The sequence below is a fragment of the Phyllobates terribilis genome, unplaced genomic scaffold (genome assembly GCF_046119375.1).
Source record: "Phyllobates terribilis strain yellow unplaced genomic scaffold, ASM4611937v1 Scaffold_12__6_contigs__length_324123572, whole genome shotgun sequence".
Lineage (NCBI taxonomy): Eukaryota > Metazoa > Chordata > Amphibia > Anura > Dendrobatidae > Phyllobates > Phyllobates terribilis.
Window position 1 is genome coordinate 307747554 of NW_027362772.1, and position 21479 is coordinate 307769032.

A 21479-nucleotide genomic window follows, 5' to 3' on the forward strand; every position below is an offset into this window, starting at 1 on the left:
TGCTATTATACTTTTCCTCTGATTGTTCCTCACCTGGTTTTGGCTTACAAATACTGATGTAAAATACTGACCGAATACTGAACGTGTGAACGTGGCCTTAGTCACGCGCCGACGAGCTGCTCTCCGTAATTCTCTCAACGTTCAGTGAAAAACTGAGAGAAGCAGGAAAAAAAAATCTAATCATCACATGACCGTATGTATGAAAATCGCATATGAGTGAAGTGGCTGCGTGATGACTGATGGAACCTGCAAGCAGAGCGGAATCCTGACAGTGAGGATATTACACGCTTGTCATAGAATGACTGCAGACTCATCACAAACCTGGACAATCCCTTTAATGCTCCTAACAAATAAAAAAATGAGAATTAGTCAGTATCACAGAAAAAAGATTTACATCCAGGTACCCGATAGATGACGTCTCTGGAGTCGTTCTCTTTCTTCTTCTTCATCTCGTCCAGACTCCATGATGACTTTTCTCATCCATACCTCGTCTCTGCAGACCTCCATCTTCTCTGGTCTTCTGCAGCACATCCCCACACGATGCTCTTAAAGATACAGTGTCCTTATAATGCTCCTGAATAAAAAATACTGCACTACACTGAGCCCCTGAATAACTGATTGCCCCGCACTATATTCCCTGCACAAAATATGACCACAACACTGTCCCTCTTATGGTACATTTTGTTCACACTGTCCTCTCCTTTCCATACTGGGCCCCCTCTTCACACTGTCCTCTCCTTTCCATACTGGGCCCCCTCTTCACACTGCCCTCTCACTCTGTGTCCCCCCTATTGGACCCAGTCTCTATACTGTGCCCCCTTATTACATTCCCCCTCCTTGGCATACTGTCCTGCCATGCTACCCCCCCCCCCCACATTACTCAGTCTCTATTCTGTGCCCACTCACACTTTTCTCCCCCCATGCTGTCTCTTCACTCATTTCCCCCTCCCTCCTTCTACTGTCTCCTCTCACATCCCCCATGCAAACCATACTGTCTCCTCACATCACATATTTGCCTCCTGACTCTCCATTCTGCCTCCTCACACATCCCTCTGACTCCCCATACTGTCTGCACCCATCCCATCACCCTCGCTCTCCATACTGTGTTTGCATACATTCTTCCCCTCGCTCCTCACACTGTGTCCGCCCCCATCCCCCCACTCACCATAATGTTTCTTCACCCATGCCACCGGCATACTGTTTCCTCATACATGCCTCCCATGTTCCCCCTTGCTTCTCATACTGTGTCCTTAAATTTCTTCCGCTCCCCATATTGTGTCCGCACCTATCCCTTCCTCGTTCCCCAAACCGGGTCCTCAAATCTTATTTATTCTCCACCCCCCACGCCCACGTTAAAATAAATCTTCAGTGTCTTCAGCTCCACTAGAGCACTTACCAACATTGTTGTATGGGCCTATCACATGACATGAAATCACATGACCTGATCACGCTGCTGGCGTCGCCCTGACCCGGCAATCAGGGCTTCAACTGTACTCGCATCTGAAAGCCGGCTCAGAGAACGGCCGACTCCCAGTAGGGGGGATGGCAAAATGTGCATCAGCGGGGGAGACACCTCTAGATACGCCTCTGTTATAATATATATATTAGTATAGAATACACATTATATACAGTCATGGCTGAAAGTGTTGGCACCCTTGAAATTGTTCCAGAAAAGTATTTTTCCCAGAAAATTATTGCAATTACACATGTCTGTTATATACAACCCCTGGCAAAAATTATGGAATCACCAGGCTCGGAGGATGTTCATTCAGTTGTTTAATGTTGTTGTAAAAAAGCAGATCACAGACATGGCACAAAACTAAAGTCATTTCAAATGGCAACTTTATGGCTTTAAGAAACACTAAAAGAAATCAAGATAAAAAATGTGGTACTCAGTAAGGGTAATTTTTTTCAGACCAAGCTGAGGGAAAAAATTATGGAATCACTCAATTCTGAGGAAAAAAATATGGAATCACCCTGTAAATTTTCATTTCCAAAACTAACACCTGCATCAAATTAGATCTGCTCGTCTGCATCTAAAAAGGAGTGATCACACCTTGGAGAGCTGTTGCACCAAGTGGACTGACATGAATCATGGCTCCAACACGAGAAATGTCAATTGAAACAAAGGGGAGGATTATCAAACTCTTAAAAGAAGGTAAATCATCACGCAATGTTGCAAAAGATGTTGGTTGTTCACAGTCAGCTGTGTCTAAAATCTGGACCAAATACAAACAACATGGGAAGGTTGTTAAAGGCAAACATACTGGTAGACCAAGGAAGACATCACAGCGTCAAGACCGGAAACTTAAAGCAATACGTCTCCAAAACAGGAAATGCACAAAAAACAAATGAGGAACGAATGGGAGGAAACTGGAGTCAATGTCTGTGACCGAACTGTAAGAAACCGCCTAAAGGAAATGGGATTTACATACAGAAAAGCTAAACATAAGCCATCATTAACACCTAAACAGAAAAAAACAAGGTTACAATGGGCTAAGGAAAAGCAATCGTGGACTGTGGATGACTGGATGAAAGTCATATTCAGTGATGAATCGCAAATCTGCATTGGGCAAGGTGATGATGATGGAACTTTTGTTTGGTGCCGTTCCAATGAGATTTATAAAGATGACGGCATGAAGAGAACATGCAAATTTCCACAGTCATTGATGATATGGGGCTGCATGTCAGGTAAAGGCACTGGGGAGATGGCTGCCATTACATCTTCAATAAATGCCCAAGTTTACATTGATATTATGGACAGTTTTCTTATCCCATCAATTGAAAGGATGTTTGGGGATGATGACATTATTTTTCAAGATGATAATGCATCCTGCCATAGAGCAAAAACTGTGAAAACATTCCTTGAAAGAAGACACATAAGGTCAATGTCATGGCCTGCAAATAGTCCGGATCTCAATCCAATTGAAAATCTATGACAAGGCTCCAACCTGCAAAGCTGATCTGGCAACAGCAATCAGAGAAAGTTGGAGCCAGATTGATGAAGAGTACTGTTTGTCACTCATTAAGTCCATGCCTCAGAGACTGCAAGCTGTTATTAATGCCAGAGGTGGTGCAACAAAATACTAGTGATGTATTGGAGTGTTCTCTTGTGTGTTTGTTTTTCATGATTCCATATTTTTTTCCTCAGAATTGAGTGATTCCACAATTTTTTTCCTCAGCTTGGTCTGAAAAAAATGACCCTTACTGAGTACCACATTTTTCATCTTGATTTCTTTTAGTGTTTCTTAAAGCCCTAAAGTTGCCATTTGAAATTACTTTAGTTTTGTGCCATGTCTGTGATCTGCTTTTTTTCAACAGCATTAAACAACTGAATGAACATCCTCTGAGCCCGGTGATTCCATATTTTTGCCAGGGGTTGTAGTAGTGTGAAAAAGTGTTTGCCCCCTTCCTGATTTCTTATTCTTTTGCATGTTTGTCAGTTAAATGTTTCAGATCACAAAAAAAATGTAAATATTAGACTGAGATAACACAAGGAAACACAAAATGCAGTTTTTAAATGAAGATCTTTATTATTAAGGGAAAAAGAAATCCAAACCTACAGGGCCCTGTGTGAAAAAGTGATTGCCCCCTAAACCTAATAACTGGTTGGGTCCTCAGCAGCAACAACTGCAATCAAGCATTGCAATAACTCGCAATGAGTCTTTACAACGCTCTGGAGGAATTTTGGCCACTCATCTGTGCAAAATTGTTGTTATTCTGCCACATTGGAGGATTTCCGAGCATGAACCGCCTGTTTAAGGTCCGGCCACAGCAGCTCAATCAGATTAAAGTCAGAACTTTGACTAGGTCACTCCCAACTCTTAATTTTGTTTTTCTTAAGCCATTCAGAGGTGGACTTACTGGTGTGTTTTGGATCAATGTCCTGTTGCATAACCCAAGTGCGCTTCAGCTTGAGGTCATGAACAGATGGCTGGACATTTTCTCCTTCAGGATTTTTTGGTAGTCTTCCAGGTCCTGAAGCAGCAAGACAGCCCCAGATCATCACACTACCACCATATTTTACTGTTGGTATTATGTTCCTTTTCTGAAATGCTGTGTTACTTCTACGCCAGATGTAATGGGACATACACCTTCCAAAAAGTTCAACTTTTGTCTTGTCAGTCCACAGAGTATTCTCACAAACGTCTTGGCAATCATCAAGATGTTTTTTTGGCAAAACTGAGATGAGCCTTTATGTTCTTTTTTGCTCAGCAGTGGTTTTCATCTTGGAATTCTGCCATGCTGCCAATTTGCCCAGTGTCTTTCTTATGGTGGAGTCACGAACACTGACCTTAACTTAGGCCTGCAGTTCTTTGGATGTTGAAAAACTTTAGAGAATCATGAGTTAACTAGTATATCAAAGATATCTTTATTTTATATTAATCACATTTATAATACAAGAGCAAAAATAGGTAAGGAAAGAAGACAGTGAAAGCAACCAAGCCCACCAACCTGAGGCACGGATCCCACAGATATTACAACTGCAACAAAGTGCAGTGCAGGTAGAAATCGCAGTGGTATGGTAAGGTCAGATTCATATTCAAGGATCACAGGACAATGCCAAGGTGAGTAGTAAAATCATTAGAACCTTACCAAAGGAGATTGGGGTATGTGGACGAGGAGAGGGTGGACTGGTTACCGTCCCTATAAAGGTTCCACACCTATCACCGAGCAGGAACCAAAACCCTGAATGTCCCTAGAGCTTGGCCCTAGATAGGGAGGGGACAGAGTGAGCACTAGTCAAACCCCACTACAAACTAAAGACAACAAGGTAGACAAACAAAGGGGATACACTTAGCTTGAGCAGACACCAGAGAGATAGTGCCAAATATCCTCCAAGAGCACCAGAGAGGAAGCTAGCCAACTGCTAGTCAACACAGAGGTTTATAGAACTATCACTGGTGCCGCTCTGGGGAAACAGAGTTTTTAACTACCAAGTAAGGGTGTGTCAATCAGCAGCAAAAGGTGGAAGTAGCTGTTGGGTCCTAAAAGAAGAGGGATATAACAATACTAAAGAGATGAGAGGATCAAGAAGGGGTCTGCAATGCCAAGCGCACTGACCTTCTGCAGCCAGCTCCAGAGCGACTGTCTAGTCTGTCACACCTGACACACCAGTGACAGGTTCACTGGAGTCTCAAAGATTTAGAAATGGCTTTATAACCTTTTCCAGTCTGATAGATCTCATTTACTTTGTTTTTCATTTGTTCCTGAATTTCTTTGGATCACAGCATGATGTCTAGCTTTTGAGGATCTTTGGTCTACTTCCCTTTGTCAGGCAGGTTCTATTAAAGTGATTTCTTGATTGAGAACAGGTGTGGCAGTAATCAGGCCTGTGTGCGGCTAGGGAAATTGAACTCAGCTTCCCAAAGATGTGATAAACCACAGCTAATTTATGACTTAAGGGGGTGGACGGCAATCATTTTTTCACACACGGCCCTGTAATTTTGGATTTCTTTTTCCCTTAATAATAAAAACCTTCATTTAAAAACTGCATTTTGCGATTAATTGTGTTATATTCGTCTAATATTTACATTTGTTTTGTGATCTGAAACATTTAAGTGACAAACATGCAAAAGAATAAGAAATCAGGAAGGGGGCAAAGACTTTTTCACACCACTATACACGTTTATTTCCTTTGTGTGTATTGGAACAAGTATCAGGTACAATGTATTTATAAACAAGTGGGAAAGTATCAGAGTGTATATAGTAAATTTATTTTTATTAGAATATTATTAAAATACACAAAAAAACAAACCATGTGCATCATGAAGAGAATAATAAGGGTATGTGTCTGATCAATTGTTTATAATGAACCTGTATAAAAAATAACTTGATCAGAGCCCCCATGAGTCAATAGGAATCATGCAGCATCGCAATGGTACACCCAAAAAAAATCTAGATAATCCAAAAAATAGTTCAGGCATTAAACTCAGTGTTGGAATAGTGTTGCAAAAGCGTACTGCCTGAGCAAATGTTCTTGATAGACATATAGAGAAGATATGGCTTGATTATAGCCCCTATAGAGCAATGAGAATCAAGTAGCATCAAAATACAACACTTAGAACCTAGATAACCCAAAAAATGAAACGCTGCAATAACGTATGAATAATGAATCATCCCAGGTGTTGGGCCTATCTATCCCTAGGATGTACTCCAAGCTGAACCTGCCTAGCAGCGGAGGATGGCATGCTAATCATACGGGATTTGGCGCCCTAATGATACGGGATTTGGCGCCCTAATGATACGGGATTTGGCGCCCTAATGATACGGGATTTGGCGCCCTAATGATACGGGATTTTGCGCCCTAATGATACGAGATTTGGCGCCCTAATGATACGAGATTTGGCGCCCTAATGATACGAGATTTGGCGCCCTAATGATACAAGATTTTGCACCCTAATCATACGGGATTTGGCGCCCTAATGATACAAGATTTGGCGCCCTAATGATACGGGATTTGGCGCCCTAATGATACGGGATTTTTCACCCTAATGATACGGGATTTGGCGCCCTAATGATACGAGATTTTGCACCCTAATGATACGGAATTTTGCACCCTAATGATACGGAATTTTGCACCCTAATGATACGGGATTTGGCGCCCTAATGATACGGAATTTTGCACCCTAATGATACGGGATTTGGCGCCCTAATGATACGGGATTTTGCACCCTAATCATACGGGATTTGGCGCCCTAATGATACGGGATTTTGCACCCTAATGATACGGAATTTTGCACCCTAATGATACGGGATTTTGCACCCTAATCATACGGGATTTTGCACCCTAATCATACGGGATTTGGCGCCCTAATGATACGGGATTTGGCGCCCTAATGATACGAGATTTGGCGCCCTAATGATACGGGATTTTGCACCCTAATGATACGAGATTTTGCACCCTAATGATACGGGATTTTGCACCCTAATGATACGGGATTTTGCACCCTAATGATACAAGATTTTGCACCCTAATCATACGGGATTTGGCGCCCTAATGATACAAGATTTTGCACCCTAATGATACGGGATTTGGCGCCCTAATGATACGGGATTTTGCACCCTAATGATGCGGGATTTGGCGCCCTAATGATACGGAATTTTGCACCCTAATGATACGAGATTTTGCACCCTAATGATACGGGATTTTGCACCCTAATGATACGGGATTTTGCACCCTAATGATACAAGATTTTGCACCCTAATCATACGGGATTTGGCGCCCTAATGATACGGGATTTTGCACCCTAATGATACGGGATTTGGCGCCCTAATGATACGAGATTTTGCACCCTAATGATACGGGATTTGGCGCCCTAGTGATACGGGATTTTGCACCCTAATGATACGGAATTTTGCACCCTAATGATACGGGATTTGGCGCCCTAATGATACGGGATTTTGCACCCTAATGATACGGGATTTTGCACCCTAATGATACGGGATTTTGCACCCTAATCATACGGGATTTGGCGCCCTAATCATACGGGATTTGGCGCCCTAATCATACGGGATTTGGCGCCCTAATGATATGGGATTTTGCACCCTAATGATATGGGATTTTGCACCCTAATGATACGGGATTTTGCACCCTAATGATACGGAATTTTGCACCCTAATCATACGGGATTTGGTGCCCTAATGATACGAGATTTTGCACCCTAATCATACGAGATTTGGCGCCCTAATGATACGGGATTTTGCACCCTAATGATACGGGATTTTGCACCCTAATGATACGGGATTTGGTGCCCTAATGATACGAGATTTTGCACCCTAATGATACGAGATTTGGCGCCCTAATGATACGGGATTTTGCACCCTAATGATACGGGATTTTGCACCCTAATGATACAAGATTTTGCACCCTAATGATACGAGATTTGGTGACCCGCTCCACGGTGGCTCGCCCGCACTTGCCCTAGTTGTCCCTGCTAGACATAAATACGCAGATACATTTCTAGTCTGGACAACATAATTCCTGATCCATGTAAAGCATTGTGAGCACTATAGAATAGAAACTTACTTATCGTATTATGTTGAATATGATGTTGTCAGTCTCAGTTTCTCATGCCTCAAATCATGCTCCATGACTCCTATGGGCACTCTGATCAAGTTATTTTTTATACAGGTTCATACCCTTATTATTCTCTTCATTGTGCACATGTTTTTTTTTGGGGGGGGGTGTATTTTAATAATATTCTAATAAAAATTAATCTTTAAAAGATGCATTGGAACAACACAAAAAAAAACAGAGGAAAAAAAGGCCAATTAGAAATTACACACAAAGCCCCAAAAATGATCCAGACTAGAACATCAAGAGAATCTTCCAGCGATAGCCAAAAAATATATATATATATATATATAAAAATATGAAATTTATTAATCACATTAACAGCTGTAGTAGCAGGTCACCAAGATGAGTCCAAGAGAGTGATACAAACAGACCAACGCGTTTCAGCTTATCGCCTTAATCATGGTATTCGTACCATTTTGGTTATCGCTGGAAGATTCTCCTTCTTCTACATTGTGTGTCCACGTCCGAGGCGAGTGGTGAGCTGACTATTCCTTTTCCCCATTCCCCTCTGTTTTCCTTATTGGACACAATTGTTGCCCCCCCTCAGCTTAATATTTGGTCGCGCCCTTTGGAATAAATAACTGCAATCAATCGCTTCCTATACCCATCAACACACTGAACGTGTGAACGTAGCCTAATAACAATAATTTTCTGGCCAATATACTTCATTTTATGTAACAAGGGTGCCAACACTTTCGGCCATGACAGTACATACACACATATCTACATATATGATATTATTATTATATGTAATATTAGTATAGAATACCGATTATTATGACTGAATTCCGGTGTCGTTCTGCAATCTTCCACTTTCATACATCAGTCAGTGTCTGTAGGATTTACCTTCTGCACGTTTCCATCCACCTCCAGGAAGATCGTCTTCTGCGCTGAGGCTGCTGATCCCATCTCTCATCTGCTGGGGTCTCACCTCTAGTACGGCTCGGCTGGTATGTTAGGAGGTCTCCTGTCCCCCCTGTATTGGGAGCATCTTATGCTGGGAAGTTGTTTGTTGCTCTCGTCTCTGTAGATTGGTGTGCGGTGTGCTCGGGTCCTACGCCGGCTTTGATCATTTATCATTAGGAGCCAAGTATAAAAGGCGGCCACACTCAAAAGGACAGAAAGAAAAGGAGTCATTACTGCCGCCGTGTGTCAGAATACATCTGGTTGTCATGGGAAGGCGCTTGTAAGAAGCCCTCTCCACATGCACACACCTGGGACCCGGCCTCCGACGACTAAAAATGTAGGAAACCTGGCAGAATACGACCCAGAAACTGCAATGATCTGTGTAATCCCAGTGCACGAAACATTATTCACATCCCCTCCATTGTTGAAGATTTGCAAGAATTTTGAGGTCTGATCTGGGCAGATTGTTAGTCACCACATTTTAATGCCTTAAAGGGCTCTGCTATATCTTTCCACAAGATAGGTGATAACTTGCTGATCGGTGAGTGTCCAGCATCGATCGGCAGAACAGGGAATTTAGAATTGAACGACGGTGCACGTGCCCGACCGCCGCGCCATTCATTCCCTATGGAACTGCTGAAAAAAGCCAAAAACATATCAATCATCACTCAGCCGCCTCATAGGAAATGAATGGAGCAGCGTTCCAGCATGAGCACCACTGCTCCGCTCTTATGGGTATAAAAATGCCCCCTTCTGCCCAATGATTGATCCCAAACAGATCAACAAGTTATCTCCTATCCTATAGACAGGTGACAACCCCTTTAATGATTACCTTAACTGAACGCTAGAATCCTAGAATGTTAGAGTTGGAAGGGACCTCCAGGGTCCTCGTGTCCAACCCTCGACTCAATGCAGGATTCACTAAACCATCTCAGATGTCTGTCCAGCCTCTGTGTGAAGGCTTCCATTGAAGGAGAACTCACCACCTCTCATGGACGCCTGTTCCACTCATTGATCACCTCACTGTCAAAAAGTTTTTTCTAATATCTAATCTGTGTCTCCTCCCATTTAGTTTCATCCCATTGCTTCTAGTCTTTCCTTGTGCAAATGAGAATAAAGATGATCCTTCTTCAATGTGACAGCCCTTGAGATATTTGTAGACAGCTATTAAGTCTCCTCTCAGTCTTCTCTTTTGAAAGCTAAACATTCCCAAATCCTCTAACCCAGTGTTTCTCAACTCCTGTCCTCAAGACCCACCAACAGATCGTGTTTTCAGAATTTCCATTCACATTGCACAAGTGACGGAATTATCACCTGGGCAATACTAAGGAAATCCTGAAAACATGACCTGTTGGTGGGTCTTGAGGACAGGAGTTGAGAAACGCTGCAACCGTTCCTCGTTGGACATAGTTTACAGTCCGTTCACCATCCTGGTCGCTCTTCTCTGAACTTGCTCCAGTTTTTCAATGTCTTTAAGATGTGGTGCACAGAACTGGACACAGTATCCAGATGAGGTCTGACCAAAGAGGAGTAGAGGGGATAATTACTTCACGTGATCTAGACTCTATGCTTCTCTTAATACATCCCAGAACTGTATTTGCCTTTTTTGCTGCTGCATCACACTGTTGACTCATGTGCAGTCTGTGATCTATTAGTATACCCAAGTCTTTTTTACACGTACTGTTGCTTAGCCATTTATTACCACTCTCTGGGTCCGATCACTAAGCCAGTTATGTTCTATCTAAGCTTATGTTCACACACAGCAGATACGCAACGGCTGGAGAATGTGCTGCATATTACAGTAGCAGCAAAATGCAAGAGACTGAATCTCATCCACGTTGTGGAAAAAAATCTGCATGGAAATGACCTCCGGTGTGAAATTTGAAGGAAATCTGTATGTAAAACTTGCCGAATGTGTTGGCCTTGGAGCATTATCAAGGGATTTGGATCCTTTTTTCCTATTTTTACCCCGGACTGGGACCCGTCTCACAATGTTCCATGTTCTTTTATCCGTAAAATGATGGTGAATGTGGGTGCAATGAACATTCAGCCGACAGTCATCAGAGGTGTCAGCACTTTAAGGTCAGTTTACTTTATTTTGCAAAGTTTTTTTTTTTTTTTAGCTAAAAGCAAAAAATTCTGGACAGTGGAGACTAAAGACAGGAGAGAAAGGTAAAAACCTATTACGTTATGGATAAAAGAGACATTTAGAACCAGAAAAAGTCAGAAGGACCTGTGCATGTCACGGGTGTGTCAGATGTGACAAACAGTTGCCCTGCAGTTGGTTGCTCTTTGTTTTGCATTACAGACACCTTCTTAGATCTGTTTCACTCTAGGACCCAGCGGCTACCTCCCTCTGGCTAATTGACACCCAATCCTCGGTGTTTAAATACTTCCTGTTTGTTATAGGGAGGTGCCGGTGATATTCACATGACCCCTTGTGAAGGCTTGGAGCTGTTGCAGTCTGCTCACTTCCTCTTTGGTGCTAAGAGGCCGGGTGTGTAATCTTTCTGAAGTCTGCTCAAGCTAAGTTACTTCCCCTGTGTCTGTCTCCCCTTGCTGTCTTTAGTTGTTAGTGGGGACTGATTAGCGCTCATCCCCCCTTCCCTAGCCAGGGCCTAGCTCTAGGGAGATACAGGGTTTTAGGTTTCTGATCGGCGATTGGTGAGAAACCAATATAGGGACAGTAGGGAAGACAGGGTGATATCATATCAGCCTAGGAGGTCTGTACTCCCCCTTTCCTTAGTGTCTGGGCTCCCTTCCCCTCGTGTTGCACATTGTCTTTCCTACACTGTGTGTGACAGTGCACATTAGATGGTCAGGATCTCACCAAAGTTGGTGGATTCATATAAAATGCCAGAATCATGGACCATACATGGGTCTCCTAACCCAAACTTGTCAGGAATCATAGACTGCTCAGGACATTAGACCCTTGCCCGATACGAGCATCACGATGTGTGAAACATGTACAGGGCTCATCAGTGTCTGACGCCTTTAACTTGCATTATAATGTCTATTAGCCAAAGGGCAATGGTGACTTCTAGGGTAACTGCTTGTAATAGGTGTCACTTAAGAGCCAGCCAGCTGGTGGAGAGCTAATTTGCATGCTTTTCTCCCAGGGAGCATTGCCTGACCTACCAGACTCCCCATGCCAGCTGGTGCTCTCCTTGACACATAAATTGGAAGAAATTCTGTCCTATTTAAGTTAGGTCTCCAGTATGAACGTTTGGCAGCGGAGAGCCCCGTGTTTCATCAGGGGTGCAGCTTCTGATTGTAGGGGTGGCAGTGACAGTGGGGCGCACACTGCGCCAGGATTATAAGAAACACGCCGTGGTGGTCTCCAGTAATGTCACCGGCTGAACGAAGCTCTGACTATATAACTGAATATGTAAGAAGTCATCACTGTGGGTCTGTAATATTGTGGGCGGTTATGTGGAAGGTCCATGATTTTACATCTAACCCCCCGACTCAAGTGCTGAATTTACCATCCCCACCTGGGGTCTGCTCGCTGTGACAGTCACCATTTAGGTTACTCCACAACAAACTACAACCCTCAGTATCCTGCATTGCATTTCCACTCACAGCGCGGAGGTCGTCACTGCTGCCTCCGCTCCTAACAATCCCCCAGAGGATATCAATGTACTGAGACAAAAACCACCTGCTCAGCATCAGCAAAGCCGAACGCAGCAATTAGGGGTCACATTCACACCTCCACCGGCCGATTATTCCACAACACATGACTAATCCTGAGCTCATTATACACATTGTCCCAGCCCAGGGGACCCCGAGCGTAACAGCGATGAGGAGAGGAGGGCGACGGGTCAGGACCGAGGATCAGTAATGTATGTACACAATGACTGCACCAGCAGAATAGTAAGTGCAGCTCTGGAGTATAATACAGGATGTAACTCAGGATCAGTACAGGATCAGTAATGTAATGTATGTACACAGTGACTGCACCAGCAGAATAGTGAGTGCAGCTCTGGAGTATAATACAGGATGTAACTCAGGATCAGTAATGTAATGTATGTACACAGTGACTGCACCAGCAGAATAGTGAGCGCAGCTCTGGAGTATAATACAGGATGTAACTCAGGATCAGTAATGTAATGTATGTACACAGTGACTGCACCAGCAGAATAGTGAGCGCAGCTCTGGAGTATAATACAGGATGTAACTCAGGATCAGTAATGTGATGTATGTACACAGTGACTGCACCAGCAGAATAGTGAGTGCAGCTCTGGAGTATAATACAGGATGTAACTCAGGATCAGTACAGGATCAGTAATGTAATGTATGTACACAGTGACTGCACCAGCAGAATAGTGAGTGCAGCTCTGGAGTATAATACAGGATGTAACTCAGGATCAGTAATGTAATGTATGTACACAGTGACTGCACCAGCAGAATAGTGAGAGCAGCTCTGGAGTATAATACAGGATGTAACTCAGGATCAGTAATGTAATGTATGTACACAGTGACTGCACCAGCAGAATAGTGAGCGCAGCTCTGGAGTATAATACAGGATGTAACTCAGGATCAGTAATGTAATGTATGTACACAGTGACTGCACCAGCAGAATAGAGAGTGCAGCTCTGGAGTATAATACATGATGTAACTCAGGATCAGTAATGTAATGTACACAGTGACTGCACCAGCAGAATAGTGAGTGCAGCTCTGGAGTATAATACAGGATGTAACTCAGGATCAGTAATGTAATGTATGCACACAGTGACTGCACCAGCAGAATAGTGAGTGCAGCTCTGGAGTATAATACAGGATGTAACTCAGGATCAGTAATGTAATGTATGTACACAGTGACTGCACCAGCAGAATAGTGAGTGCAGCTCTGGAGTATAATACAGGATGTAACTCAGGATCAGTAATGTAATGTATGTACACAGTGACTGCACCAGCAGAATAGTGAGTGCAGCTCTGGAGTATAATACAGGAGGTAACTCAGGATCAGTAATGTAATGTATGTACACAAGGACTACACCAGCAGAATAGTGAGTGCAGCTCTGGAGTATAATACAAGAGGTAACTCGGGATCAGTAATGTAATGTATGTACACAGTGACTACACCAGCAGAATAGTGAGTGCAGCTCTGGAGTATAATACAAGAGGTAACTCAGGATCAGTAATGTAATGTATGTACACAGTGACTGCACCAGCAGAATAGTGAGCGCAGCGCTGGAGTATAATACAGGATGTAACTCAGGATCAGTAATGTATTGTATGTACACAGTGACTGCACCAGCAGAATAGCGAGTGCAGCTCTGGAGTATAATACAGGATGTAACTCAGGATCAGTAATGTATTGTATGTACACAGTGACTGCACCAGCAGAATAGCGAGTGCAGCTCTGGAGTATAATACAGGATGTAACTCAGGATCAGTAATGTAATGTATGTACACAGTGACTGCACCAGCAGAATAGTGAGTGCAGCTCTGGAGTATAATACAGGATGTAACTCAGGATCAGTAATGTAATGTATGTACACAGGGACTACACCAGCAGAATAGTGAGTGCAGCTCTGGAGTATAATACAAGAGGTAACTCAGGATCAGTAATGTAATGTATGTACACAGGGACTACACCAGCAGAATAGTGAGTGCAGCTCTGGAGTATAATACAAGAGGTAACTCAGGATCAGTAATGTAATGTATGTACACAGTGACTGCACCAGCAGAATAGTGAGCGCAGCGCTGGAGTATAATACAGGATGTAACTCAGGATCAGTACAGGATCAGTAATGTAATTTAATGTATGTACACAGTGACTGCACCAGCAGAATAGTGAGTGCAGCTCTGGAGTATAATACAGGATGTAACTCAGGATCAGTAATGTAATGTATGTACACAGTGACTGCACCACTAGAATAATGAGTGCAGCTCTGGAGTAAAATACAGGATGTAACTCAGGATCAGTAATGTAATGTATGTACACAGTGACTGCACCAGCAGAATAGTGAGTGCAGCTCTGGAGTATAATACAAGAGGTAACTCAGGATCAGTAATGTAATGTATGTACACAGTGACTGCACCAGCAGAATAGTGAGCGCAGCTCTGGAGTATAATACAGGAGGTAACTCAGGATCAGTAATGTAATGTATGTACACAGTGACTGCACCAGCAGAATAGTGAGCGCAGCTCTGCAGTATAATACAGGATGTAACTCAGGATCAGTAATGTATTGTATGTACACAGTGACTGCACCAGCAGAATAGTGAGTGCAGCTCTGGAGTATAATACAGGAGGTAACTCAGGATCAGTAATGTAATGTATGTACACAGTGACTGCACCAGCAGAATAGTGAGCGCAGCTCTGCAGTATAATACAGGATGTAACTCAGGATCAGTAATGTATTGTATGTACACAGTGACTGCACCAGCAGAATAGTGAGTGCAGCTCTGGAGTATAATACAGGACGTAACTCAGGATCAGTAATGTAATGTATGTACACAGTGACTGCACCAGCAGAATAGTGAGTGCAGCTCTGGGGTATAATACAGGATGTAACTCAGGATCAGTAATGTAATGTATGTACACAGTGACTGCACCAGCAGAATAGCGAGTGCAGCTCTGGAGTATAATACAGGATGTAACTCAGGATCAGTAATGTAATGTATGTACACAGTGACTGCACCAGCAGAATAGTGAGTGCAGCTCTGGAGTATAATACAGGATATAACTCAGGATCAGTAATATAATGTATGTGTAACATCCCTGGCGGCGTACTTGCATAGTGCACCACCTCCCACTATGCAAGACCGCAATCTTACCTGTCGGTCCAGTCTGCTATTCCTGCTCCAGTGCATGCTGTGTGCATGTCCCTTGACTGTCTGCTTAGGGCGGCGGCCCAGTTACTTCCTGATTCTTATAGCTGCTGTGTGCACACCCCTAATGCGTCTCCAGTCTATTGCTGTGAGTCACTGTGAGCCTGAGCAACTCTTACCTTCAGAGGGCTCCTTGCCTCTGATGTGCCAGGTCCCGTCCCGTTCTGTCTCTTGCCTGTCCGCCAACCTGGGGGCTGTATTCCCAGGCCTGTCTGAACTATCTCCTAGCCTGTTTGTCCGCCTCTCTGGGGGCCGTATACCCAGACTCGCTCCTGTATCTTGTTGCAGTGTCAGTTCCTGTCTGAACACTCTCCTAGCCTGTTTGTCTCTGTGTCCGTACCTTCCCTTTTCCTGCAGTCTCAGAACCTGCACCTAACTCCTACACGATGTCTCTGTACTTCGGTTGTGAGTTTAGAGTCCACTCGCTACTTCATTGCAAGTACCTTGTGTGTATCTGGTTCTGCTTTTCCCTTCCAGTCTGTTCTGTGTGAACAGAGCAGTGTCCTCCCTGCCCTGCTCACCGCTTCGGCGATTCCTCCCTGCCCTGCCTTGCTCACCGCTCCGGCGGTTCCTCTCTGCTCTACCTTGCTCACCACTCCGGCGGTTCCTGCCTGCTCTGCCTTGCTCACCGCTCCGGCGGTTCCTGCCTGCTCTGCCTTGCTCTCCGCTCCGGTGGTTCCTCTCTGCTTTGCCTTGCTCACCGCTCCGGCGGTATCTCTCTGCTCCGCCTTGCCCACCGCTCCAGCGGTTCCTCTCTGCTCTGCTTGTCTACCGCATCTGCGGTTCTGTTCCTGAATCCCAGTCTGTACTGGACCCTATCCAGCCTGTGCTCCAACCTGCTAGTACCTCCCAGTCTGCACACCAGCCGTACTTGTCAGTACCCCCCTGTCTGCATACCAGCCGTGCCTGCCAATACCCACCTGTCTGCATACCAGATGTAACTCAGGATCAGTAATGTAATGTATGTACACAGTGACTGCACCAGCAGAATAGTGAGTGCAGCTCTGGAGTATAATGCAGGAGGTAACTCAGGGTCAGTAATGTAATGTATGTACACAGTGACTGCATCAGCAGAATAGTGAGTGCAGTTCTGGAGTATAATACAGGAGGTAACTCAGGATCAGTAATGTAATGTATGTACACAGTGACTGCACCAGCAGAATAGTGAGTGCAGCTCTGGAGTATAATACAGGATGTAACTCAGGATCAGTAATGTAATGTATGTACACAGTGACTGCACCACCAGAATAGTGAGTGCAGCTCTGGAGTATAATACAGGATGTAACTCAGGATCAGTAATGTAATGTATGTACACAGTGACTGCACCAGCAGAATAGTGAGTGCAGCTCTGGAGTATAATACAGGATGTAACTCAGGATCAGTAATGTAATGTATGTACACAGTGACTGCACCAGCAGAATAGTGAATGCAGCTCTGGAGTATAATACAGGATGTAACTCAGGATCAGTAATGTAATGTATGTACACAGTGACTGCACCAGCAGAATAGTGAGTGCAGCTCTGGAGTATAATACAGGATGTAACTCAGGATCAGTAATGTAATGTATGTACACAGTGACTGCACCAGCAGAATAGTGAGTGCAGCTCTGGAGTATAATACAGGATGTAACTCAGGATCAGTAATGTAATGTATGTACACAGTGACTGCACCAGCAGAATAGTGAGTGCAGCTCTGGAGTATAATACAGGATGTAACTCAGGATCAGTAATGTAATGTATGTACACAGTGACTGCACCAGCAGAATAGTGAGTGCAGCTCTGGAGTATAATACAGGATGTAACTCAGGATCAGTAATGTAATGTATGTACACAGTGACTGCACCAGCAGAATAGTGAGTGCAGCTCTGGAGTATAATACAGGATGTAACTCAGGATCAGTAATGTAATGTATGTACACAGTGACTGCACCAGCAGAATAGTGAGTGCAGCTCTGGAGTATAATACAGGATGTAACTCAGGATCAGTAATGTAATGTATGTACACAGTGACTGCACCAGCAGAATAGTGAGTGCAGCTCTGGAGTATAATACAGGATGTAACTCAGGATCAGTAATGTAATGTATGTACACAGTGACTGCACCAGCAGAATAGTGAGTGCAGCTCTGGAGTATAATACAGGATGTAACTCAGGATCAGTAATGTAATGTATGTACACAGTGACTGCACCAGCAGAATAGTGAGTGCAGCTCTGGAGTATAATACAGGATGTAACTCAGGATCAGTAATGTAATGTATGTACACAGTGACTGCACCAGCAGAATAGTGAGTGCAGCTCTGGAGTATAATACAGGATGTAACTCAGGATCAGTAATGTAATGTATGTACACAGTGACTGCACCAGCAGAATAGTGAGTGCAGCTCTGGAGTATAATACAGGATGTAACTCAGGATCAGTAATGTAATGTATGTACACAGTGACTGCACCAGCAGAATAGTGAGTGCAGCTCTGGAGTATAATACAGGATGTAACTCAGGATCAGTAATGTAATGTATGTACACAGTGACTGCACCAGCAGAATAGTGAGTGCAGCTCTGGAGTATAATACAGGATGTAACTCAGGATCAGTAATGTAATGTATGTACACAGTGACTGCACCAGCAGAATAGTGAGTGCAGCTCTGGAGTATAATACAGGATGTAACTCAGGATCAGTAATGTACACACACCCTTTATGGAGATTATCAGGAGGTGACTCAGATGCGGCTGAATACAATATTTTTTTGATCTTGTTTTCCAGTAATCTATTTCATCATCAGGTACATACATGTTTTCTTCTCAGAGGAGCAGCGTTCAGGTCTCTTTATTCTTTCTCGTATCAGTGACACTAATTAGACAAGTTGTAACTGGACGGAGCCGTCACCACAAGCTCCCAGGAAGAAGCAGCGATCACTCACCTAATGAGGGGAAGATCGGCCACAATTAACAGGACAGCGTTCCTCAGGATCTACAGGTGAGTGAACAACATACACAAATCACTGGAATCTGAGCCTCTCAGAGAATAGAACAGCAGCACAGAGGAAGTCAGGATCATCACACAGCAAAACCTCAATCCCTTTAGGCTTCTTTCAACCTTTTGCCTTTGATTAAATGAGAAAACCATCATAAAGCCGTTCCAAATGTCACAAAACTATTGGGACTTTTGTAGTTTTTGTGCCAACCTGCTATAAAGTGAGGAGCTGAGGAGGACGGGGCACGGCCTCCGAGACCGACAGATTCATCACAATTTACACCACAAAACCGTTGTAAATTACAGCAGAAATTCACTTGTGACCATGACGAGAGAACGGTTCTGTCTCACGGCAGCTGAAAGATGCAACGGATTCATTATGAGGGGCACGACTTTATATACCCCAACACATCAAGACTGCTGGATACAATGACTCAATGAAGTCGCCTCTTTTTGGGGGGTTTTTGTCCCATTTTTTTTTCAGGTTTGTAATAAACATTGTGACCTTTTTGCATTACTCAAAAGTTTGGTAAAAGTTTGGTAATCCGGCATCTTTTTCCACCACAGAACCCAATGCGATGAGTTCCTCTATCGTCGGTTTTATATCATTTAAGCTCTTCTAGTAATCCAGAATATTTGATAATCCAGCATGCGTCACTTCTCATTGGTATCGGATTAAAGGCCTCGTTATTTTATGTGGCTCCTCACAAATACAAGTCGCTTGGTACAGATATTGTGCTTTGTGTCCGGGTTTTGGGGGGTCACCATCGCAGCAGCCCCATGATTTTATGCAGCTTTTATTCACATTTTCATTGATTTTACAACTGACAAATTCAATGAGAATTGTTGTCTCATATACATTGTATACAGATTGTGTCTGAACTCAGTGAATAATGTGACAATGTAGACCCCCCAAGTCACATGACTGTATACTGGAATATGGAGTGAGGGGCTTTCATTTCACCAAACTCCTTAAAATCTGTATTAAACAAAAAAAACACTAAAAACAAAAAACTCCCAGCGTTTGCCTATACATAAAATAGCAGCAGTAAAGCTGAACCGGCCAGCCGAACAGGAGGAGCGGGACACGGGGGGGCTGCACATCCGACCGTCACATCTCTCGATATCTGAAAACAAATGCAAGGCGGGAAGAGTTACCTGCCAGACCACTAAGGGTTAACCGCAAAAAATCATCCGGCCAGTGAAAGCGCACATCAGATGGAGAAATACAATCATGGCCGCAGAACCCAACACCGCACCTTATACACGAGGCCGTTACTGATTATAGAGGCAGAAGCGCAAACCCAGAACACCAAAGCGAAAATCATTGCAGGATCCGAACTGGAGATCCACGGCCGCCGCTGCTTCTCATATTCACCACTAGGGGGCGCTCCGTGTAAAAAAAAAAAAAAAACATAACTACAACCCTCAACATTGAAATTACAACACCAGGAAGGAAAAGTGGTGAATGATGGAGATCACAGGATGGAGACGTCACTGATCTGAAAAATGGAATTATTATTCTAATAATTATTAGAAAATCTTTTTATTATTAATATTATGAAATAATAAGAATAAAATGTATTATTAGAATTATTATTATTATTAGAAAATAATTAGGAATCTAATTATTACTAGAAAATATTTGTCACCATTTGCAGATCAGCGACGTCTCCGTCCAGTAATTCCATCATTCACCACTTTTCCTTCTTGTTGTGTTGAATGTTGAGGGTTGTAGATGTATAAATGCACTGATGCAGATTGGGGTAAGGCGTATTCACATGCTGCAGTCATATGGCGGTTTTTGTGTTCCTTTCATGAGAATTAAAACCCGCCATCTGTGCGCACGGTACGACTAGTAACAGAAGTCTCATTGTTACCCGTCGGATCCTCGCAGATCATCATAAAAAGTTCTGTATCTTACACACTGAAGCGATGGAGAAAGTTTTGCATCTGATCTGATGAAGCCGTGTCTGGATTTTTGCAGCGAGAGATTCTCATTTCCAGGACACGATATACTCACAATGTGCGTTACAACTACTCGGAGGTCCCGGAGTTACTGTGCTTTAATGTCAGACTATTGCTATAAAGACACAGGAAGGACGACGTTCATTTCATGCTGGAATAGGCTCAAGCATTCAGTTATCAGCTCGTCCTTCCCTCTGTATCATTTCCGATACTCTGGCATCCGATTATCGGTCACAGACACATCTAATAGTGTGGAAGGCGTGGTGGAGCAGGCGGCTAGGGCTACACAATAAGGCTAGGACTAAACACGACGGGGCTACACGACGGGGCTAGGGATACGGCTACAAAATAAGGCTAGGGCTACACACGACGGGGCTAGGGGCTACACACGACGGGGCTAGGGGTTACACACGACGAAGCTAGGGGCTACACACGACGGGGCTAGGGGCTACACACGACGGGGCTAGGGGCTACACACGGCGGGGCTAGGGGCTACACACGGCGGGGCTACAAACGGCGGGGCTAGGGGCTACACACGGCGGGGCTAGGGGCTACACACGGCAGGGCTAGGGGCTACACACGACGGGGCTAAGGGCTACACACGGCGGGGCTAAGGGCTACACACGATAACGTGACAGGATGCTGGTTAATAAAGACCTGTTGTGACCATCACACTGCAACAGCTCCCCAGCTGTCACGAGTTTTAGGTGTGTCTGGAT

At 43.9% G+C, this 21479-nt stretch overlaps 2 protein-coding genes across 4 annotated transcripts in view; both read right to left on the reverse strand.

Moving 5' to 3' along the window:
- Positions 1-16977, reverse strand: part of LOC141172813 (high affinity cGMP-specific 3',5'-cyclic phosphodiesterase 9A-like) — a 41280-nt gene extending 24303 nt beyond the window's left edge. The window contains exon 1 of one of the 2 annotated variants that reach the window (XM_073657360.1): positions 15772-16977. In XM_073657360.1, the coding sequence (XP_073513461.1) occupies positions 15772-15807 (36 nt within the window). In that variant the 5' untranslated portion in view covers positions 15808-16977. Of the gene's footprint in view, positions 1-8926; positions 10286-15771 lie in introns of those variants that run through there. The other variant, XM_073657357.1, reaches the window with a different exon arrangement.
- Positions 16978-19573: 2596 nt separating this feature from the next.
- SLC37A2 (solute carrier family 37 member 2) overlaps positions 19574-21479 on the reverse strand; it is a 29925-nt gene continuing 28019 nt past the window's right edge. The window contains exons 18-19 of one of the 2 annotated variants that reach the window (XM_073657361.1): positions 20816-20875; positions 19574-19919 (exon numbers count right to left, since the gene is read on the reverse strand). In XM_073657361.1, the coding sequence (XP_073513462.1) occupies positions 20830-20875 (46 nt within the window). In that variant the 3' untranslated portion in view covers positions 19574-19919; positions 20816-20829. The remainder of the gene's footprint in view (positions 19920-20815; positions 20876-21479) is intronic. The other variant, XM_073657362.1, reaches the window with a different exon arrangement.